The sequence below is a fragment of the Mytilus trossulus genome, chromosome 1 (assembly GCF_036588685.1).
Source record: "Mytilus trossulus isolate FHL-02 chromosome 1, PNRI_Mtr1.1.1.hap1, whole genome shotgun sequence".
Lineage (NCBI taxonomy): Eukaryota > Metazoa > Mollusca > Bivalvia > Mytilida > Mytilidae > Mytilus > Mytilus trossulus.
This window is the reverse complement of record NC_086373.1, coordinates 89,002,050-89,027,817: the sequence shown is the minus strand read 5'-3', so window position 1 is coordinate 89,027,817 and position 25,768 is coordinate 89,002,050. Positions and strand designations below refer to the sequence as shown.

Here is a 25,768-nt window from a genome sequence, read left to right as displayed (position 1 = left end):
CCATTTTAAGCAGCGAAAACACGTTACAATATGTCATTCAATCCATGCATGGATAGGCCTATATACGATCGAGACGAATGAATAACATTGCAAACAAATAAAAAATATTACGTAAAGCTCTTTATCGAAACTAGAATATATAAAAACAGATCTCTGTCGGGGGGCAAACAGAATTGAAATGAAGAAATTGATTATACGTATAGGAGAAGTAAAGCTACAAATCTCTCAGGTGGTCAAAAGTCTTCAAACAATATCCTCTCTATTCATCTATCGTATTATTTTAGATTGTCTGTATTAATTCCAGTTCGTGCTCATTCAAAATTCAAAAAAGCGGATGATTTGATATGATTGTTAATAAGACCAATTTCCACCACAGACCAACTTGCAGTTAAGTTAGGTGCTTTATAAATATACTTGCACGGCCCTAAAACTTGAGCAACTTCAATTACTACTTAAGTCCCCATCATGACAAAATATATATAAAAAAAAAATCAAACAAGAAAACTAATGACCTGATTTTTGTATATATAACAACAAGGATTTGTATTTAACTATACAAATCCTTGATAACAATAAACGAGAAACAAATATACTATCCAGCAACAACTTTATTTCTAATGAACGTCTCTTTGAATCAAGGAGGTTTCTATTTGCCTTTCTATTTGCTGTATACCATTCGACTTTATTCCTGAAGTTGTTTGGCGAGTTGGTAAATTGGGATTGTTTTTTTAATAGCAATCTTTAGAAAAATCTTACTCAAAACTCCGGTAAACTGGTGTGCTCTTTGTTCTTTTATATTTACAAGATCGCTAACTGAATACAATTTTAAAAACCTAACACCGCTATAATATGTAAATACAGTCCAACTAAAAAATCTCAGATGTATAGGACTTAGACGGCGTACTTGTAATTCAGACATATCCGTTTTCGCTTTTATTTTAAACTTTTTTATTTTTTTATTTCAGAGTATAAAGTTTAGAAGAAAATATTATTTTCGTTGTGTACAATACAAGTATACGATTGAGTTACATCCCTTTGTCCATTAGCTACAGCTTTCAAGATTTCAATAGTCGACTAAATTAAAAAAAACGCGATTTGCTATACGAGTTTATAAAAAATCTACGGTATATATGCGAAAAACTTGGCAAACATTGAAGAGTTCCGTTTTTTCGTTTGTTTGAACCATAAGTGCGTCGTCACAGCAAAAACTTTCAGGTAAAATTTAAATGTATTGTTATAAGCTTATTTTCGTCCATAGCGACGAAGATATAGCAAACTGTTTGCCCTTTAGTAGCCTGTGGTCCTGGCTCAACCTGCCAATAAAGAAGCACAGCTTAATCGGTCCGGGAAGCCAGGCTACCTATTGTGTGCGTCTGTAGAACTGAATCCAGCTTTTATTAAAAATACAAAATACCCGAATTACTTCTATCTGGAAATCCAACCGCTCAACTATTTTTTTTCAGAAAATGAAGGATTTTAAATATGGAAAGCTATATGAGTCCGGACGAAAAATAAATTGCCCTATAAACGTGCGTAGTGCAAACTCGGGAACAAAAGAAAAGAAATTATAAAGATAAAAACTGTGTCTTTTTGTTAATTGAGCGATTTATAAGGTTATGTCTGTTCATTTAAAAAAACAAAGAAGATAATTTCTTAATAAACTGATTATACTCTGCGGTATATTTGCGAAAGACTTGTCAAACATTGAAGAGTTTAATTTGCTGGTGTTAGAAGGTTGTTTTTTTGTTTTACCATAAATTCCCAATGTGTCGTCACAGCAGAAACTTTCAGGTAAAATGTCAATTCATTTTGATGTATATATAGTATATATTTTGATCTTAACCATATGGAAGCGATATCGAGTTACGTATACTCATGACATATATTGACAATATCAACCCGATATTGAGTCAATGTCGATATCGACGATATTGACAATATCAACCCGATATTGAATCAATGTCGATTTCGACGATATTGACAATATCAACCCGATATTGAATCAATGTCGATATCGACGATATTGACAATATCAACCCGATATTGAATCAATGTCGATGGTTACTTAAGGAAATGACATTTCTAGATATAAAGATTGATATATTGGAATTTTTTTTTTGTTCATCATATTTACAAGGCAATCATGTTGTGCTTCATATCGATCTGATGAGTCAGTCCATTTCAAACTCAGTTTTACATTTTTTGATTATGTTTTGATGCAACACCTCCGTCTCATATTTAAGGTAATAGTTAATCACTCTGAGTGTGACTGACTGGTTCAACTCTTGAGCTCATCAGTGGTTGTCGGCGGTTGCTGTCTGTCATATGTGTTTTCGTTTATCGTGTTTACCGATTTGATATTTTATCATGTCGGTATTGGTGTTGCTCATTGTTGAAGTTTGAACGGTTACAAAGAGTTGTTTACATCCTGATCCTATTCTGTTTCTGGAGGTAAGATGTTTCAATTGAAATCGTACAATAACTCCTTATCTCGACCTATTTTTTTCTGGAGGTAAGATGTTTCAATTGAAATAGTACATTATCTCCTTATCTCGTCCTATTTTGTTGTTGGAGATAAGATGTTTCAATTGAAATCGTACATTATCTCCTTATCTCGTCCTATTTTGTTTCTTGAGGTAAGATGTTTCAATTGAAATAGTACATTATCTCCTTATCTCGTCCTATTTTGTTGTTGGAGGTAAGATGTTTCAATTGAAATAGTACATTATCTCCTTATCTCATCCTATTTTGTTGTTGGAGGTAAGATGTTTCATTTGAAATCGTACATTATCTCCTTATCTCGTGCATTTTTGTTTCTTGAGGTAAGATGTTTCATTTGAAATCGTACATTGTCTCCTTATCTTGCCCTATTTTGTTTCTGGAGGTAAGATGTTTCAATTGAAATTGTACATTATCTCCTTATCTCTTGCTTTATTGTTTCTGGAGGTAAGATATTTCAATTGAAATCGTACAATATCTCCTAATTTCGTCCTATTTTGTTTCTGGAGGTAAGATGTTTCAATTGAAATCGTACATTATCTCCTTATCTCGTCCTATTTTGTTTCTGGAGGTAAGATGTTTCAATTGAAATCGTACATTATCTCCTTATCTCGTCCTATTTTGTTTCTGGAGGTAAGATGTTTCAATTGAAATCGTACATTATCTCCTTATCTCTTGCTTTATTGTTTCTGGAGGTAAGATGTCTCATTTGAAATCATACAATATCCCTGTATCTCGTCGTTTTTTGTTTCTGGAGATAACATGTCACATTTGACTGAATCGTGCAATATCTCCTTATCTCGTTTTTTTTTTTTTTGGAGGAAAGATGTCTCATTTTAAAGCGTACAATATCTCCTTATCTCGTCTTTTTTGTTTCTTGGGGTAAGATGTCTCTATTGAAATCGTACATAATATGTCATCATTGAAATCGTACAATATCTCCTTATCTTGTCCTATTTTTGTTTCTGGAAGGAAGATATCTCAATTGACTGAATAGTGCAATATCTCATTATCTTGTGCTTTTTTTTATTTTGGAGGTAAGATGATGTCTTAAGGTCAAGGAACAGTAAATGGGCTATGTCGCCATACAACCTTGGCTCGTTGAACTACAACTGAAAATTAAAAAAAAACAAAACATTTATCTCTTTTATTATCTGAAAAATTGCAGATTGATATCTATTAGTATGGGTGATTATTTGTATAGAAAGCACATAAAATCGGCGAAAAACCTTCTAAAATTTGTCTTAAAATCACCAAATCTCTAATTCTACTCCATAGATTTTTCTTAAAAAACTATATGTTGTTGATACATAAATTTCCGTTATAATGATGCAAAATAAAGATAGGGTCACCGACTTCGTTTTTAGGGTATACATCATTCAAAGTTGTGTTCTTTGTGAAAAAATCCAACAAAACGTTGAAATAATCGTAACGTTATCGCGTTGCAGGCCGTAAAACGTTGGTTTTTGCCGTTTTTCACTACCAATAAGATAACAAATTGATTATTAGACAAAAAACGAAGTCGGTGACCCTATGATTATTTTATATCATTAAAACAGAAATTAATTTGTCAACAACATATAGTTTTTTAAGAAAAATCTATGGAGTAGAATTAGAGATTTGGCGATTTTAAGACAAATTTTAGAAGAGTTTTCGCCGATTTTATGTGCTTTCTATACAAATGTTGAGTTTTGTAGGAACTCAATCAGTAATATTTCAAATGATAATTGAGATAAATGCAATATTTTTTCGATTTTCAGTTGAAGTTCACCGAGCCAGAGTTGTATGCCAAATTTAACTGAAATCTGTGACATAGCACATTTACTGTAACTTGACCTTAACTGAAATTGTACAATATCTCCTTATCTCGTCCTATTTTGTTTCTGGAGGTAATTTATCTCATTTGAAATCATACTATATCTCCTTATCTTGTCCTATGTTTGTTTCAATACCCATTTCTGTTTTATTTTTGTTTGATTTGTATTTTTATTGTTTTAAGGTTTCAATGCCATTATCAATCTATTTCTACTGATTCAGGTTTAAATACTGGACCTAAAACGAATTCTTAGTAGGTGAAGTTTTCAAACTATTACCAAACAAGGGTTTCCCTCTTTTCATCTTTTTTTATTATGTAATTGTAAGGTATGACTTTGTATGCCTCAAATAACAATTGTTTAAAATTTTCATTGGTCTGTTGTGGGTCTTTGATTGGTCAAATAAAATGCTTCATTTATTTAAATTAATTTATGCATACATGGAAAACCAATAATTATTAATATATTTTTTATTAAAAATGATTTTTATTTTCAAAGAATACAAGAATTGAACATTATTTTGGCCATTGGTAATACATAACAAACATGCAGCAGTTTGCATACAAATGAGATGGTACTTCAATTTGACAATGTATACATAAAATGACTTTGAACATTTTATTTGCATATATCAATCATTATAACAAAATAAATCATAGATACCATTTTTAAAGAACCCATTACACGACATTCTGATTACAATACTGAAATGTATGTTATCACATTATATCAAAGGCACAAACTAATGGCACAATAAAATGTACAAAACTAATGTTCTTTTATTTAAAAATCAATGTAATTTACTTTTAACACAAGAATTGATTTTTACTAAAACATAAGTCAACATACAAAAAAAGAAGGTCTGTCAACGATGAATGGATTTCTTATTGAGTTTTATTTTGGCAAACATTTGTAACAACATATGAAACATATACTTGTAAAGGCATTCTGAGTGTTTATATCAGATATGTGATATGCATATTAATAATATTTTCCCTCACATGCAGATGTTCTAACATCTGAGGCATAAAGTAATTAATTTTATGAAGAGAGAGTGTTGAATAACGAAATCTGATCCAATTATGAGACATTAAATCAATTAATAAAAGAAACTGATAGTGCAAAAATTCATCAATGTAGAAAACGTTTGTGGTATATTTTATATTAACATATCAATTTCATGTACAAATTTTATGTGAAATTTTCATTTAGAAGAAATCTAACCTTATTTCACCTAAACTTGAAGGAAAATATACTACATCAATTTGTAATTTTATGCTCACAAATTGCATGTCAGAGAGAAATATTAGAAAATTTTGCACATTAAAACAGTGTTTAGACATGTATATAAAGGTGTTGCTTTATCATGAGGTATTGCAGAGGTAATATAATCTTCTTGTTCCAAATATACACACAGCTGTTATGTCAAACCAGGAAAATTGACACTTCATTGCGGTTTGTATTATGTGTGCAGATGTTTAATCCAAGATTCAAATTTTATGTGTTTATCACTAATAGAAAATGTCTCCTATTCATATTAAATGAAACATGCTGTTGAATAAGTTAATAGAGTATGTTTATATTGACACCTAATATATCGGAAGTTGTTATATTAAAGTTTAAAAACATGCAGAATTGTTACTCATATTTTTCAACTTGTGAAATCGGTCTCATACTAGATGATGACTTCAGTGTGTTTATATGGTCATCTGAATATTTTACCCTTTGCCTTTACAAGTAAATGTTTCACAAAAATAATTTATTATATTTTTTTTAATTTGTGAACAGCAACTTTATGGATTTCTTGGTCAGAAAAAAGTATTTTCTCGTCAAACAAACAAATAGAGTAAACTTCCAAGTCTCTGGAAATGTTAAGCACCCAATATTGGATTAATCTTATAACTTTGGTACATTTGTACATAACAAATATTTCTATCACAATCATGTCACAATTAAATCAGCTTCATAAATATTCATGTTTATTTTTACATTATCAAAAATTTGAATCAGAATGGCCACAATTTCTTAAACCTGCTTAACAAAACCCTACTTCAGACATTCATTATTTGCTTTTCAATAGATTTTACTTCTACTTGAAATATAATAAATAAATATTTCAAAACAAGAATGAATGCATTGTTTTACCTTTTTGTGGAAGAGTTGGTACAGTGTTAAATTGTGTATATTTTTTATGTTCCCAAAGATCCTTTTTTTTGTTGAATGTTTTTTTTCAACTGTTCTTGCACAAAATGTAATTCTGGCTTACACAGAATATTTGTGTAATAGAAGTTATATAAAATCTCTACTTAAATTAATTGTTCAAGATATTTTCAAATCAATGCATTATTTTTTACCACACCAATGGAATAAAAAAATTATTGTTTTTAAAATTTCAATCTAAATAAGAAGAATATTTTTGTAAATCATAATTTCATAAAGCTGATTCAATGACATACACACAGCTATACTAATAATCTAAAATTAAATCAACAAATTAAAGCCATTGAAAATGAACTAGGACTTCCCTGCAGTAAATAAAAATAGAAAGGGGGATGTATTTTAGGAACACAATTGTATTTGACATAACTGTTTAGTCCAGTTACCATTTACATGGACGCTGAGACTGCAGAGTACAACTTTACAGTAAGAAGGCAAAAAGTCTAAAATAATCAATTATTTGTAACCACTGTATTCTAAAAAGTAGACTATTGAAATCCAAAGGATTGATATTCTGTTATGCTGTTTGACAGAAATGTATTTGTTTTGTAGAAAAGCCACTAGTTAGTTTCTGCTCTCTCTCTGAGGTATATCTCGTCATTTATATACAGCAAAGATAATGCATTTTAACATGATTCACAAAATGAGTTCTCTATAAAAACATGATGTATAACAAAATTATAAAAAAAAATGCCATTTAAGATTCATTATAAAATTTACTATTCAAAATACCAGTAACTCAAACTAAAGTCTTTTTCAGTAAAATAATCTAATTAAAAAAGAACTTAAGGCCAATGATGCAGATTTTTTTAATTTGAATGTAGTCACCTAAGGAGCTTTTCATTACATTACTTACAATGAATATTGGACACAATCCAGTCTTATGAATTTCAATTGGTTCAAAATTAGACAAAAGTAAGCATGTAATTTTATCAAATTCAAAATTATTTTTTTTGAGAAACTGACATTTTCAAAACCAACTTCATTTTCACAAGCAAAGATTTGTAGTACATTCATATTTTAAACTAGAAATACCACATAATTTACATAACAAATTTTACATTATGGCACTTTAATCAAAATAATGATAATGCCCTTACTTGAAAAACAAACCAAGAAATTTTACGGTTTTTAGATTTAGGACATAATTACTATTGATCAGTTTTCATAAAAAACGGTATAGATTTTGAACTATATAACAATACATGTCCTTATTCTGTTTAAAAAAGATCTAACAAAATTCATATTTAAATATTATGCAAATCACAATTTGAAAAATAAATACTAAATGTCTACAGCACCATTGACAACAGATCCATTGACCATTAAATGGACCCCATTGGGTAAAGAGCGTATATTAGAATGAGAATGTTTATGTTGTTTAGGAGGAATGGCAGGTGGGCTTTTCTCTGGACTGTCTGGAGTATTAGATGAGTTATGGCAGCTAGTGTGTGGTCCATTTGGTGATGAAGGTACTTTGGTATGATGATTACAAGCTGTAACAACAAAAAACATTCTAATTAGAAATTGTAATACATTATGTTATCTATTTGTCTAATTTTAACATACATGTTTAGATTATGCCATAAATTGTTGACTGAATTATGACCTTTTTTATATCATTACTATTTTGTAGAAAAATGTTTGCTGTACCCAGGGGTCGAATTTAAGCTTTTTTGTGTACTGGCCAGCCGGACAAGGAGACAGAAAATCAACTGGTCCGGCTCCAAATCTACTGGTCCTGCAAAAATGACATGCATTTGACAACTTTATCAACTGTAATACTGAGTATCCCCTGTAATTGATGTCGCAAGTAAATTGTTTTTCAGAGATTTTTATCGGCAAATTTCTACTGGTACTGGTCGGACGCAAATTCTACTGGTCTCTGACCCGACTGCCTGACCAGTGCTAATTTCGACCCCTGGCTGTACCATCAGCCAAATGATTTTGTAATGTTTTTTTCTTCAATTGACCATTCTGCAGGTACAAAATGTAGTAGGTTTCTTCGCATGGCTTATCACCAGGCAGAGTAAAAAGAAGCTGCTTACAGAAACCACACCAAAAGAAACACTGAATGGGGGCATACTCCTAAAAATTGTGGCCTCATGTGCAAGTGCACACAAAGAGGATTAAGATAAGAAGATTCTGTTATTTGAGTATATAAGAAATGAACCTGTCTTACAGAAAGGCAGTGTGACTAATTATCAACAAGTTTTAGCCGTAACTAATAACTTTGGTTTAGTACCATGGTCCTCAAGATGGACAACAAAGCACTCTTAATAATGACATTCAACCTAAGTGGTTTGAGGGAAAAGTCTCTCAAGTTATCTTAATGATTTGAGTAAAGTGTTATAAGCAGCCCACTACTCAAATCAATCAATTATGGTGTTGATTGGGACAGTTGACGTTTACCTTTAAATAACAATTTGAAAAGGTGGTGTTGGAGACAAAAGTCTAGTAAATCAAATTTGAACTTATGACATGACTTTTAAATGGTTTTTGAAAAATTCTCAAGCAATTTAAAACTGTATTCATGAATTAAAATATGTGGTATTTTAAACTTTAAGTCATACTAACTATATTGGTATGGGTCTGCTTGGGAAAGCTTGTTGCCAGAGTTTGATGGTGTTCAGTTTAATTGGTTAAACTTAAACAAACTTATGAATAAGTCCAATGGTGTGAGAGAAATTTTGTAGCTCCTAAGTTATACGTATGAATTGAGTATGAGAGTGTTTTAGATAGTCTGTTACTTAAGATAAACTTACGATCTGAGTATGAGAGTGTTTTAGATAGTCTGTTACTTAAGATAAACTTACGATCTGAGTATGGTGGTGTTTGGGACAGTTGACTAGTACATCCACTGACCTCATTATCACAATTGCAAATTACACATGAGGAATCTGAAACAAAAAAACAATTCATGATTATCTGATCACCTTCAATTTATTTTTCTTATTGAAACTCTTTATTCGATTTAAACATATTAAATTCATATATGAACATATAAATATATTTTCATTTTCCAACAGTTTTCTGAAGCTGTCTGAATATCAAACCAATGACCTCCTGCACTCATGGCAGCTGTGTTACAAGTATATGAAAATCAAAGCATTTAAAAATACAGAGTTCGATGAAAATTGGCAGGGATCTGAACAAATGATTTATGAAGAAACTGTTCTACTGCTGAGAAATTTATCTTACCAGTGCTAGAAATTCCAAATAACAACATTTCCATAAATGAAGACTTGAAAAGTTAATGCACAATAATATCAAGGTTATAACAAAAATATATGTATGTTCTTTGTGGCCGATTGAAATGGAGTAGTGGTACAAGAACTTTAATAAGGAGTGACTGTTAATTCATAGACCATTTTCAAACTTATCTAAAAACTCTCATATTTAAAATCTGATGCCAAAACAGTTAGTGATCATGACTGTTCCTTTATTCTTAACCAAATCCTATTTGAAATTATATTGTTTATCAGCATAATTATAGTAGAAAGATGGATGTGTAAGGAAAACTTGAAAAAACAATGAAGTATTTCTATCCCTACTCATACAAATAATACTCAACAGATATAATTAAAACTGACCTCTTAAACTAGAGTAACCTGGTGGCTGAGGTAGAGAGCCATGATGAAGTGCCACTCCATTTGGTATAGGTATACTGTGTATAGATTGTTTATGTGAACATGAATGAATATCAGCACTTGAAGAGTGTCTCTGTTTCTCACAATTTTCACAAGAATCTGACTGAGATTGAGTTCTATTTACAAAAGTATTAGAATTACTGAGTATTGGACGAAACGTCTGTAAAGTCTGATGTCCACTTGTATGAGTACTACTCGTACTCTGAGAACTTTTCATTGAATCTGTTTCACTATTGGGATAATGTATGTCACTATCACTGTTATCCCGATTCTTATGTTCATGAAAAGTTAACTGAGCTGTCATATTATTCTCCTCTTCATCCACATCACTGGGAAATATTGCTGGTCTCGGAGCACGATACTGTCCAGATGATGATTCATACCCAGATTCCTGTATTTGATAGTCCTGATATGGATATCCCTGAACAGTCATAGGACCATTATACAAGGTACCACTATCTGGATAGGGTTGGTACCCTTGACCTGCCACTTCACAGGGTAAAGTGGTCTCGTCAGTGGGTGTGGCACTGTACATTTCATGTCTCTTTCTTGTTTGATATATAATGATCACCCACACCAGAGATGTTCCAACCACACAACAAACTACAGCAATGATTATTATTCCTGTTGTTGTTGATTCATCACTAGGAGTTGTAATTAAGGGGCCAGGTTTGGGATCAACAGAGATTTGTTTATCTCCACGGAACACAACAAGCTTAGACACACCACTGACATGTCCTAGGGTATTGGTCATATTACACTTATATTCTCCCGCATCACTGGCCTGGGTTTGAACGATTATTAACAATTGGTTATCAGCAGTAAAGAAATATCGTTGTTGATTTGATTCGAGGGGTTTGTTACTTTTATACCAAGTCAATCTAGGTTTGGGGATACCCTCTGCCATACATTCTATCACTGTTGTACCTCCTTCCTGGGTTTTCTTAATCCTTTCCATGGGTCTCACAAACGCTGGGATTTCTAAAATTAAAATTAATACTCAATTCTCAATTCTGCTTGCAATAAGAGTAAATCTAAATATTTGTTGTCAAACATACATCAAACTGGGTTGAGTGTTCATAAACATGATTAACCCTTCACATACTGTAAATGTGCCAGTTGTTAGTTAGGAGCCTGTAGTTCAGTTGTTATCTTTGCTTAATGAGTGTTATATAAGTTTTTGGTAAATTGAATTGTTATATATTTGGTCGTTTGTTTTCTCATTTCAATTGTTTCATTTATTTTGTGTCAGGGCCTACTATAGCAGACACTACGGTATATGGTTTTCTCATTGTTGAAAGCTGTACTAAGACTTAAAATTGTTTATATCCACATCATTTGAACTTTGGTACAAAGTTGTCTTACTGGCAGTTGTACCACATCTCTTAATTTTATAAACGTTCAGGTTTACCAGTGTATCACATATATAAGTCTAAAGATTAGTGCAATGATAATACATGAATAAGATCATATATCATATTGACAAATATTTCAGATATTCTTTAGCATTTTATATAAAGTAGATATACCAAATTCATAATTCCATAGTTTGTCAGAGCATTTTTCTTCCATATTTTATATCTCAAAATAAATATTAACTACTACTTTTATAAAGATAATATTTTCAATAATTCAATGATTATCATAATAATTATCCTAATGATTACACAGAAATTATTTATTAGGTATGAAACAGAATGAGGATATATTGGTTACTCTTTTTCTGTGTTTATGTTTTCATATTATGAGTGTATTTATAGTTAATTCATAATTCAATGTTCAATACTTACGCAAAACTGTGAGATTAAGATTAGCGCTGATAGATCCTGCATCATTTTTTGCTGTGCAAGTATAAGTTCCCTCATCAAATTTAGTTACATCAAGGATGTAGAAAATATTATCATCTGGCATAACATGCATACGTCTCTCTCTAGCTGCTGGAAAATCATCGCCTCCATTTTTGGACCAAGAAATGGTTGGATTTGGTCGACCAGTGGCAGAACATTCCAAACGAGCAGCTGAGCCAACCTTGACTGTTACATCAAATGGTTTCTTTGAGAAGTGGGGGAATACTAGAAAAAAAACAAATATGTTGTTAGATTAAAAGAACAGATTTTGATAGAAACAACTATTGTAAATCAGTTCACCAAGATCCAAATTGCTGAATTACTTGAGCTTTTTATTTTCATTTGATTTTGCCTACTCTTTGTACGAGTTTCTGTTGTATGATTTTAAATGCTTTATCTTTGTGTATGTGTGTGTTTCTTTTTTTCTTATTTCCATTATTCTATATTATGAGAGGTTTAGTTACTTCTTTTTCTCATGTTTGTTTAAATGTATCATACTTTACTGGTAAATAATGAAAAAGTATGTTTTTGTCCTTCTTGTTGGTGCAAAGATGGGCAATAAATCTAAATGAACAAATTTTGACTTTTAGGGTTAAGAGTCTACTTATTTTTTGTTCTTTTCCTTTGCAAGATGTAGTTGCTATACTTGAATACTTAGAACAACAAAATTTGTGCAAATCATCAAAATTGAAATAAATTAAACAATGACAAAAAAATATTTTTTTTCTTTTTCAAAAAACAAAACTTACCATGGACCTCAATGGAGGCCTTCATGGAGTATGCTGGACCAAAGCTGTTTAAAATAACACATTGGTAGACCCCAGAATCACCATCCTTCAGTTCATAAAGATGTAATTTGGAGGAGTATCTTATTATCTTAGTATCATCTTTTGCTATTTTGTTCTCAGTTAATGGATTCAGCAGTAACTGAAATATAAACATTATCCTTACACTACATGTAATAAAACAATCAAAATTACTTATACCAACATTTTAATATCTAAAAACATTTTACAGTATAATTCATACTTAAGATTAACATGAACATTTCTGCATTTTTTTTAAGAAGCTATGGCTGCATTACATTATTCTTTTGTCCTGTATTTTACTGTGACAGTGTGATAGGAATGAAAGGAGGTCTTCTATGAAACAGTATCACACAAGATGTTAGTTTTTTTTTAAATTAATTGTTTACATTGGATAGATTTGGTGTTAAGGTCGGTGATGAAGAAGCATTTTTGTCAACCAATTAACAAGTAATTTTCTTATAGCATTCTGCCAACTAAGCAAGATCTCAAAATGTGTATGCTGACATCTTCTCTGGGGACACAATAATGAAACTTACTATATTGTCTTTCTTCCAATTGAATTGTGTATCTGAATCCTTGGTACTGACAGCTTCACAGGTAAGAGTAATGTTATCTCCCTGTACAGCTTTCCTGGAGAGGGGACTGATACTGATCACTGGCTTTAATGTATTACCATCTGTAATCAATCACTTTAAAGATTCAGATCTATATCATTGGAATGCTTTGATAAATGTTTTATATAAAATACATAACAGACCTTTCGTTCACCAAAATCATAGTTCAAACAAATTGAAAACTCGAAAAAATTCATTTGATTTGAAGATCTTTGTATATTCAGTAGAAATCGGGTAACATTGTATATCAGTGTTTTATCACACACCCTATCAACAATCACACCATATCAGTGTTTTATCACACACCCTATCAACAATCACACCATACCAGTGTTTTATCAAACTCACTATCATCATTCACATTATATCAGTGATTCAATCAACACTATCTTTAGCTGGACTTGAAATAACTGAGTATATCTCACAATGATACTATGTAAAGCTTTACGACAGTCAAGGTATAACAATATAGGAGAGGTGAACTGTTAAAATGAATAAATATTGAATCATTTTAGACACAAACCCCAAAATTTCTGTTTTTTTTTTATGTTATTCATAGATAGGAAGATGTGGTATGAGTGCCAATGAGACAACTCTCTATCCATCATTCACTCTTTTTACTCTCTTAATCAGTTTACTATCTTTGAAATTTATTTCTGCATGCAATCTTGATGTGGATATATACTACAGAACCAGTATAAACCTTACCACACTTAAACAGTTCAGGATCAATACTAAAGATACTCTTTCCCTCCAGGTCGTCAGGATGTTGACAACTAGCTGTCACAGATTTCTCAAACTTCTTGGCCATCAACCACTGTGATAACCAGGCTAGTTTACAGTCACACAGAAAGTTAGTCGAGTAAAACTTCCTAGAAACCAAAAACAACTTTCATGCTATTGACATTCATTAACAAGAAGTATATTGTTACATGCAATTATTTGGTGTTAAATAACTTTTTTGTAATAATAATATGAAATACAATCAAAATTATGATACTTTTATTACAAAATGAGTATGATTACATAATATGACCACTTATGTACAAAAAGATCAAACATAAATACAGTATTAATGTCACGGTGACAACATAAACACCAGAGATTATAATTTTATCAAAATTAGTCATTTTTTGCATTTCATTGTTGATTTGATATCATTAAATGGGAGCAAATATGATTACACAAATATTTTTGTATTATTATGTTGCACAATATCTTGTTAAGTAAGACTGGTGGTATAATGAACTTAATACTTCTGTGTAACTGTGATAAGTCTGAGGACGAAAATCAAATATCTTAAAACAAGCGTGACATAGACTGAACATTATCATGTGACCATCTGAAGAATTAGATCAATTACATTCAGTCATAATACACTTTCTTCTCTACCATGTCTACCTGCAACGTTTTTTTCCTTTTGTGATTATGTTGCCATTCGTTAATATTATATATTTTTTTGAAAAATCACTAGATAAACCACATTTTTAACAACTTTGGCAAAGACCAAAACGGGGGAAAGGGTGTAAAGAATACAACATTCAGTTATAAGAATCAACTAAACTATGATATTTACTTTGACACTTAAAGGCCTGATTGTCAGGTATACTTACAATGAATCCATCTCAACCATGGTCTCAAAAGCGTTTGACTGGATAGTAGATATTTCATTGTTGAGAAGATTTAAAGTTTTCACTTTGATTAGACCATTAAAAGCATTCTTGGCAATAGACTTGATCTTATTATTCTCCAAACTTAGACTTTCCAAATTATGTAGTTCACTGAAGGTTCCATTCATATCTTCTATTGTCCAGGAAAGTTCATTGTTACTTAATTCTCTGTAAAATAATAAAATATCATTTGTAAACTAATGCTGCCAGAAAAAACATTCAAATATTAATTTTGACTTTGAATGATATTTCTTTTGAAAACATGCTTGTGTAATTTATGATATCATCAAGGTAATGAAAGCTAACATATCTTTTTATCTGAAAGTGTTACTACACAAGAAAGAGGAATAACAAAAAACTGTTTCCATGTTATAAAGATATTGTGTACAATTCTTTATGTCAGTTCGATATACAAGGAGAAAATCTTTTTCAGAAATGATCAGTCTAACAATGAATGATGACAGTAAATTACAAAGAAAAATGCTATTAAAATAATATCATCTCTCATTCTGACAAAGTGCTTTCTGCTTTGTCAAAGACATGGATTGCTTCATCATATACGTGTTCTTAGTAATGATACTTTGGATATACTGGTCTATCAAAATCATAATCACTGCATCAACAAAATGCTGAGAACCTTTTTAAAAAATGTGCCAAAACTGCTTGTGACAGATCGCTAATCCTAATCCAAATACCTACGGTTAATTGATAGATCTACCTGTCACAAACGCAAATTCATGATGAAGGCTATTTCACTATATATTTGTTTCTTATATGTTTTTATCATGGTTTTCTTAATACAAGTCGCAAATATAACTTAATAATACATAATTCACAATGCATTTATAAGAGACCTTCAATCAATAAATCATTAAAATTGACATTAAAATTAGAAAATGCATGACTTAATCTCCAATATTCAATTATAGTTATATTAAGACTGTTGATAGATTATACGTACAGTTCAGTGAGAAACACCAAATCATGGAATGATCCTTCTTCTATATTCTGAATGTTGTTGTTTTTCAGTAAAAGGACATTAGTTGCCATTAGATTCTTGAAGGATTCTTTGACGATGGCCTTCAGCTTGTTATGAGACATATCTCTGTAAAAGACAAAAAGAATTAGCTAGTTAGATGGTTGGGGGTGTTAAATGTCTTAACACAACAACTTAATGCTGTAAGTTGGACAGATAAAATTGGTAAAATGGTGCACCCAGAATGATCATAGAGTTGATATGCACTTTATGACTAAAACTCAACAAACATTTATTTCATCAATACAGAATATATATGTATTATTGCACTTTTTCTTAATTATCATTTAATATTCCACCTAATTTTAGTTTCATAACATAAAAACAACAAATCTGAAATATTTCAATTTCAAAGATTGAAAGCTTCAACTGGTTGTGAGACTTTTTAACTTTAAATGAGAAAACTAACAAACAAAAAACACATAAAAAAGTGTTAATAATTCCATATGAAAGGTTACATAACTATGAAAAGGTAAAGTGAACTTTTTAACATCTAAAATTGGGCTTGTCTTTATTAATCGAACAAATATTGAGTAATAGTTTTGTAAAGATTTAAAAAATCAAATCTGAGTCTCTGTTCAATAAAAAAATAATACAACTTTCTTGGACCAAAACCCATGGTCACAAAGAGATGGATAGAAGAATGGTGACAGACAAAGATATAAGAAATTTTGCATATACTCTCAGTCATATAATGAGTGATGAAAATATGGTTGTACTTGTAAATAGCATTTAAATTCTTCCTCGCCCTGCTCGTTCAAATTTAAAGCATTTAATCTCTTAATTCAATAGGCTATAAACAAGACAAACACAGATATAGGATTAGTTGCTCACAGTAACATCTTATTTTCTCTTGCGATACAATATTTTATTTTACTTTATTGTACATATTTCTTCAATCAAAACAATATATATAAACATGACATATAACATTGTTCCTCTTTCGCACCGTTTCTTTCCCCCCGGCTAATGCCTCCAACGCCTGTACGTACAATAAACATAGCAGCAACTGCACATATACCTATGTGACCAACTTCAATTCGACGTGCGAGCACCTTCGATACTTTATATAGTACCTTTAAACCCCACCCATAAAAAAACGCCAAAACTTTCCTCGTGCCTCCTGCACCTAACATCAAACTTATAAATAGTACATACTGTTACAAAACCAGTATCCAAACTAGTTATACTAGTTCTCATCTATAAATAATAACTACAAATAGCAAACGGGAAAAACCCTATTTCAAACGAAATAAAATACATTGAATCAGATTCTTTTATACCTTCACTCTTTCTTTCCTTCCTAATCTGATTCTTTCATACCTTCACTCTTTCTTCCTTTCTAATCTAACCTTATATCTTAACAGATAGTTAAATCAGGATGTTCTACTACCTAAATAACATCTTAGTCCCTTAGATAAGAAATATCTTTTTTTTGTATAAACTGTAAAACTGATCATAACAAACTCACCAGTACTCATGGGAGCAAAATTACATGAGACAAAAAATTCTTGTTTTTACCGATGCAAAATAGTGTTGCACCCTTTTTTCAAGGTGTCACTTGTTCTTATTGCACAATTTGACAACCTCCTAGTTTAGACTACTTGTCTGCAGACACTCTTTTGTCTACTTGGCAACAATTTCTCACCTTACACCAAATCAATCATTCATGATGCTGCTATAAAATGACAGGTTGTTTGTTTAAGTAGTTAACCTTTAAAATAGATTTTACTAATGAAATTCGTGCCAAAATTCCCACAATGCTTAGGTTTCCTGATAGCCATTTGCTAAACACATTTATATCACCCTTGCATCTGCAATAATCAACATATTATTAAAACTGGGATTTTTTTCGTAAAATTTATGAAATTTAAGTACTGATGTTTGAAAAGTATACAATAATTAGCCTATCATTAACATTTGGAAAAGTCTTGTCAAACATAAAGAATTTTATAACTTGTATTTCAAAGTTTTCAATAAAATTTGAGTACTGGTGTTTGAAAACCAACATATTAAAACTTTGAAATTTTTGTCAAGGTTATGAAATTTTCAAAATAATATTTTGAAAGTAGTTAAATCTGTCAAGTTGAAGCTGTTGCTGAAATTATTCTTCAAACTGCACACATTAAGTAATTATTTGCGAATGTTCTTTATCTGTGAAAATTTTATACAGATAATAAATCATTTTCTCTCCTTCAAATCAGATATAAACGTTTTTTTCTGCAGATGGTAAGGTAAACCAGATGCTCCGCAGGGCGTAGCTTTATACGACCGCAGAGGTTGAACCCTGAACGGTTGGGGCAAGTATGGATACAACATTCAAGCTGAATTCCGCTCTAAATTTGGATTGTGATTAAATAGTTGACACAGCATAGGTTTCTGACACAGAATGAATGTATTCAAATGAACTTAAAATTTTTGTTTTCTCTTAGAGCAATTCACTATGCTGTTGAATATTAATCCTCTCAAAAAAATGTTTGAAGACATTTTCTTTTTATTTATGAAATTTCAAATGAGAAAAATTGAACCCAATTTTTTAATCACATCCCCCTTTCCCTTATTCCAAAACTAATTTCAATTAAAATATTCTAATGGAGTTTGCAACAATTTCTACTCATTTAAATACATCATAAAATATTAAGATGTAAAAAAACTGCTTGTTATCACTGAATGGTAAAGATTATTTAAATTTATCAGTTGGTAGTAAAAAGTGAATATACATTGTATATTGTATATAACAAAGATTTAAGTTGATTCTGGAAAAAGAAAGATAACTCCAATTAAAAAAAATTCTTGCAGATATTTCTTGCTTACTATACTGGACAAAGAAAGATAACTCTTAATTAAAAAAAAATTTGCTATTTCACAATATTGTGAAATTAGATATTTCTTGCCATTGCACAATACTGTGCAATTGAAAAGACTTGCTATTGCACAATACTTAATATAATAATTTTAGATCCTGATTTGGACCAACTTGAAAACTGGGCGCATAATCAAAAATCTAAGTACATGTTTAGATTCAGCATATCAAAGAGGCCCAAGAATTTAATTTTTGTTAAAATCAAACTTAGTTTAATTTTGGACCCTTTGCACTTTAATTTAGACCAATTTTAAAACTGGACCAAAAATTAAGAATCTACATACACAGTTAGATTTGGCATATCAAAGAACCCCAATTATTCAATTTTTGATAAAATCAAACAATGTTTAATTTTGGACCTCGATTTGGGCCAACTTGAAAACTGGGCCAATAATCAAAAATCTAAGTACATTTTTAGATTCAGCATATTAAAGAACCCCAAGGTTTCAATTTTTGTTAAAATCAAACTAAGTTTAATTTTGGACCCTTTGGACCTTTATGTAGACCAATTTGAAAACGGGACCAAAAATTAAGAATCTACATACACAGTTAGATTCGGCATATTTAAGAACCCCAATTATTCAATTTTGATGAAATCAAACAAAGTTTAATTTTGGACCCTTTGGGCCCCTTTTTCCTTAACTGTTGGGACCAAAACTCCCAAAATCAATACCAACCTTCCTTTTATAGTCATAAACCTTGTGTTTAAATTTCATTGATTTCTATTTACTTTAACTAAAGTTATTGTGCGAAAACCAAGAATAATGCTTATTTGGGCCCTTTTTTGGCCCCTTATTCCTAAACTGTTGAAACCAAAACTCCCAAAATCAATCCCAACCTTTCTTTTGTGGTCATAAACCTTGTGTCAAAATTTCATAGATTTCTATTAACTTAAACTAAAGTTATAATGCGAAAACCAAGAAAATGCTTATTTGGGCCCTTTTTGGCCCCTAATTTCTAAAATGTTGGGACCAAAACTCCCAAAATCAATACCAGCCTTCCTTTTATGGTCATAAACCTTGTGTTAAAATTTCATAGATTTCTATTCACTTTTACTAAAGTTAGAGTGCGAAAACTAAAAGTATTCGGACGACGACGACGACGACGACGACGACGACGACGACGACGACGACGCCAACGTGATAGCAATATACGACGAAAATTTTTTCAAAATTTGCGGTCGTATAAAAAGGGGTGGAGATTTGGCTTCTCTTTATTTATTTTTTGTATAAATCTGAGTAGTTTTGCATGTTAAGTTAAATGTGCGAGTAATCTACTGATTTCCATTCCAATTATCACACAGAAATAAGCAATTAATTTTACTGGATGCACCCAATAAATATTCACTATAAAATGATCAAATTTCAAGGTGCACTTCTTTTTATGTTATTTTGAAAGTATGTTTTTCTATATAAATATTCAGTGATTTACTGTTTTATGCCTCCTCTACACAAACGTTATAGATTCACTGTTTAATGCATGGAAGTTAATGTTTCATGCTTGAAGACACTAAAATCAATATAAACTTAGGTTTTTGTGTGAAAGGTTTCGTTCAAATAGTGAAGAAACATACCAAAACCAAAATCAAGTTTTTAAACACGCGAAAAATAAGGCATAAGGTATTTTCTTATTATGATAGCAACAGAGAGGGTTAAATATAAAATAACAACTCCATCCTTTGTTTTTTTATTTCCAGAACTGGTTGATCAACAATACTGGAAATAAGTCAAGAAGATGGGAGGAATGTAATCAAATGCAGGTTGAATTAGAAGAACAAAGCATAAGAAAAATAACATTCTGGTTAAACTTTACAGAACGAAGTCAAATATGTCATCAAGACAGATGTGTAATTCCTCTGAATCTTACTTGACAATTTGATCTAATTAAAGAGTGTTTTTAACTATTGGTCTATTTTAGGGTTCAAGAAAACTGACCAAAAAATCTTCACTTAAATGTTTATGACACCTATCATTAAAAGAAAAGACTCATTTGAAAATATTTATAATATTTTTTGGGTTTAAGAAAACCGACCAAATAATCTTTACCTACATGTTAACGGCGTTTATCATTAAAAAAGGCTGTCATTTAAAGACTTTTATAAGCATGACTATCGTACAAACCTAAGGAAAGATAACTCTTTACTTATCATTTGAATATTTGAAATATGATAAATTAGATTTGTGATTTAATTTGAATGTTTATAACACCTGTTTAATTGGCTGTATGTCAATAAAGGAAACATACCTGGTACATATCTTTATAGATATACAGGTGGGTATAACTGATTGTATCTCTTTGTTGGGTGTATTATAAAGTACAGTAAAACCTTGTATTATCCAAACTTTATTTCATTATCATTCAAATATCTTACAAAGGCCATGACATTCAAATTTTGATTTAAGCTCAAAATTTTCATTACAGTTTTAATAAAGAAAATAAATTATCATAAAAACCTACGATGAAAATAAGGTGAAAAGGACGAAGGTTAGCAGTGCATAAAAAGTTTTGAGAGAATCTTCAATGAACACATGTCTTCAGAAGATAGCCTCTGTTTCTCTATCAAAAGTAAGATAACAATGCTTTTTAATTAAACAAAAATACACAATTCTATCTACCAATGAAATGTCTTGGTGCTATATGCTGGAATTTATACACATGATGTAGCACTTGACGAAAGTATGTTTGTCAGACAAAGCACGTTTTTAATTAGTACTAACAGATAATATGGCAACCTAACTCACTTTTTATATAATACACCTAATTAACAAATTAACCATATCTTATTAACAATTAATATCATTAGTGATAATGAATATTTAAGTTAACAGATTATGATAAGCCACAACTATTCATTAAAAGATTTTTTTTCTTTTTAAAGGTAGTCCGTCAAAAAAAGTTACCATCCTAATATATGAGTAAATGTTGTTAATAATACACCATTTCAGATATAAGGTTAACATTTTTGAGGTCAAAAAATTATAAAACATTTTTGCATGCATATCAAATAACAAATAAATGATACTTTTAAAAATAATTTACCTACAGTTATCAGTTTGTTATCAAAGATGTTCATTTTTGAATTTTTACTCATCATGTCCTGACATTTATTGCAACAAAGCAAAAAAAAATATTTTCTTAAACATCTTCACCATGCTAAAACTTTAGTTAAACAGTATTGAGAAATTTACTTTTCAGAAGTCTTAATGAGAGACGTTTCAACTTTTCCCTATCAAGATCAACCATTCCTAATACTTATTTTCTTTAGTGTCACTGTCATAAAAAAACATCTCCAGCATTCCACCAAAGGGAGAAGTTATCTAATATTTATAGGGAGAAGTTTTAGACTCCCTTTTGCACTTTAATTGAAACCAGGCCTGGTGTATGAAAGAAATCTTTATATATTATAATGGGGACTTTTACCACCATCTTTTCTTTATAATAAGCAATTAACACCTGATAATAAGACAACCCCTGGATATTGTCCAAATATTCTACTCTATAATATCTAATTATCCCCAAAAAACATATGGTTTAAGTCTGTAATGTTATTTTATCGAATCTAGTAAATTTGAAGCCAGATTTGCTCTGGTGTGACATGTATCCATCAATAAGTCTTAGTGTATAATTTGTATTACACACAAGATACAGCTGTAACTTGTAAATAAACATATGCTTTAGCGAAGAAATGAGGAAACTACATCATTTGATCCATACTGAATACTCAAGAGTTGTTAGGACTTCAAAAAGAACGGTTAGAATTTAATGACCACACAAATGGCTCAGAACATGCTATACAAAAATGTACAACAAAGAACTGAAGATATTAATTGCCAGAATTCATCAAGGAATGGAAAATAACTTCTAAATAAAATTGTTAAAAGGGACATTACTCCTGTTACAAGTTACTCATATTCCTGATGAAGAATAGGCGTTGGTATGATGACATATTATCTGACCCAAGAACATGTTTCATTTTTATTTCCTATTGAATTCCTATTTTTCATTTCAAACAGACTACATTTCATGAATAAACAGCATAGATACAGATCAATTTGTGTATTGTAAAAGTATAGCAGCCTTTCATTATGACAAGTTCTATTTTCACACCAATTCAAACACCTGGTACAGTTTTATTGACAGCTGAATAAAAGAAAGAGCTCTTATCAAATGTTATTTCATAAGAAATCAATTCCTTTAACAATAGAATTATCAATTTAGCATTGAAATGAAAGTTATTCCTTCTCAAATTATTGAGTTTACTATTGAAATAAGTCAGCTGAAGTTGCTGTCATTAGAGTTAATTTTGTAGGCTGACATGTGTTTTAATCTGATATAACATCATACAAATCAGATCCTAGCTATTGACAGTTTCACAGCAATTTAATTTTATGAATGCATGAAACATTCTTATACATTTACATGTTGAAAAAGAAAGTATTCATACATGTTGCCACACATTCAGAAATTAATGAGCGCATTTTATTTTTGTAAATCCTTGACCATTGAAAAATTCAAAATCTACTGGTTTCAATTGAAAAATGTTACAAAAATGAAAACCTTACTGAAATTATGTGAGTTTTATTATTGCAATTCAGGTACCGTCACGTTTTGTGCATTTATAATATAAGAAAACATCTCAATAATTTCTAAATTTACAGTACCATTAAATTTTTCAGATTTGTTTGTCTTCAAGGATGGGAACAACCACTTTCTATAGAACTGATCAAATCATAACTGGTATACATATATTTATAGACAAAAGGAAATGTTGGGTTTATTTCAATGAAACAGCAACCCAACAGTAAAACAGACCTATCCAGTCACGAGATGCTGGGTAAACTTCAATGAAACAGCAACCCAACATTAAAACAGACCTATCCAGACATGAGGATATGTTGGGTAAACTTCAAAGGAACAGCAACCCAAGACCTATCCATACATGAGTAGATAACTATACAAACATTTATCTATCCAGCCCCACCATATGTATATCTTATTGCACATTAATGTTTAAAGTAATGATCGAAACACCTGCTAATTAAATATTTCCACCTGTCCTTAGCACACATTATGCATTTCTATATTTCTTTGAGTTTTTTTCTGATTAGATGTTCCATCCAGGTATCAGATAATACTTTCAGTCATGTGCAGCAACCTTACACTAGCCAGAATATCCTAGGGTGGATGTTATCTAAACTACTTTTTTTTCTTTTTTAAAAACATAATTGGTCATAAAACTGAGCAATTTTAATTAACTGACATAAAAAAGAAATGCAAATTGGCGGTAAAAATGATCTTTTATTTGTGTTGGCTGATAGCAATTGTGTACTTACAGTTTAACCAGCTTTGGGCAGTACTGCCAACTGTTAGCTTCAATTTTGGTTATCTTATTGTGATGGAGAGAGCTGAAATAAAAATACAAAGATGGTCAGGTTTGCTCAAAAACACAACAACATTATTTAAAGAACTTAAAATTTTGAGAGAAACAATATTTTTATCTACAACAGAACATTCCAAGTAAATCTCATAATGTCATCTGTTTCAATATTTTAGTACTTTTATCATCTGTCATGACCAACAAGTTTCTACTATTGAAACTTAACTTCTTTTCATTTCTTCTTTCAATCAAAGGCTGATTATCTAATTTTCAATAAATAATTTTAAGCATTCCAATAATTTAGGTTTAATGGTAGTCTAGCAGAATACAGATGGTTTGAACGTGAAATATGATTTCTTTCATTGCCTTTCAAAATATATGAAATGGTGCAAGTAATTTGATCATAAATAAAAATAGCATGACAAATTACAAAATATCTTCACACTTTCATAATCACATAAAAAGGAACAAAAATTACATGAAGTTTTTTTTTTAAGTTATGAATTTAGAAGTCAAAGTAGAAGTCATAAACATAAAATTTTAATGTTTGCCAAATCACCCGGCAAACTTAAATCTTGATGTTCGTGATGACTAAAAAGGGAATGAATTAATTAACAAGTCCATTCTATAAAGGTCCTATTGAAACAGGATGACCAAACACACACTTAATGTGACTGAAGCATGAGAAGGCAGCTTATCATTTTATTTTCAACGTCGTAAACAATAAACAACACAATTCTCAACAATACAAATCTTCCATACTACCAATCATACCACATCTTCTCTTTTTATACATTTATGTCGTAAGCAATATATTTCAATTGAAATTCTTAATCACCACAACCCAATTTATCAGCTCTTTCTTTGGACCATGCATCTGCATATGGCTAGCGTATTATCATCAGCTTTCACTAGATGAACAGGTTAGTGAAGCATAAGATATTTCTAAACTATAGAAAGGAACGAAAAAAAAATCCTAGCTTGATTATTCAAAGCTTATTCATTCGAACTCGTTCAGCCATGAAGTATATTGAGGTGACTGACAGATGAAATTTCATTGAAGGAGAATTAGTGATTTCTCCCATAAGTGTTAACAGACATATGTATAACACTTCTTATAAGAAATTCAATTTACTTCTAGAATGTTATTGACAGGGTTCACTTCAAATGGGCAGTACAGTTAACCTTTAGACTGTCCAAGTTCAATCATTTTTATAATGACCATTCAAGCTGTACAAGATATTAGCATGAGAAAGTAAATTAAGATGTGTGGTTCTGGTAAAAGCATAAAAAACATGGGATCATGACAAAATTTGCATTTCTTAAAATCAATTGATGCCTGCTTAATGTCCAGGGGGCAGTTATTTCATGC

General features: G+C 30.6%; 1 protein-coding gene across 1 annotated transcript in view; it reads right to left on the bottom strand.

Moving 5' to 3' along the window:
* Positions 1-4,768: 4,768 nt before the first annotated feature.
* Positions 4,769-25,768, bottom strand: part of LOC134689168 (leucine-rich repeats and immunoglobulin-like domains protein 3) — a 39,998-nt gene continuing 18,998 nt past the window's right edge. Inside the window, exons 9-18 of the mRNA XM_063549495.1 lie at positions 24,353-24,424; positions 16,082-16,225; positions 15,064-15,288; positions 14,159-14,322; positions 13,373-13,512; positions 12,777-12,954; positions 11,971-12,252; positions 10,124-11,161; positions 9,347-9,430; positions 4,769-8,026 (exon numbers count right to left, since the gene is read on the bottom strand). Coding sequence (XP_063405565.1) covers positions 7,815-8,026; positions 9,347-9,430; positions 10,124-11,161; positions 11,971-12,252; positions 12,777-12,954; positions 13,373-13,512; positions 14,159-14,322; positions 15,064-15,288; positions 16,082-16,225; positions 24,353-24,424 — 2,539 coding nt within the window. The 3' untranslated portion in view covers positions 4,769-7,814. The remainder of the gene's footprint in view (positions 8,027-9,346; positions 9,431-10,123; positions 11,162-11,970; positions 12,253-12,776; positions 12,955-13,372; positions 13,513-14,158; positions 14,323-15,063; positions 15,289-16,081; positions 16,226-24,352; positions 24,425-25,768) is intronic.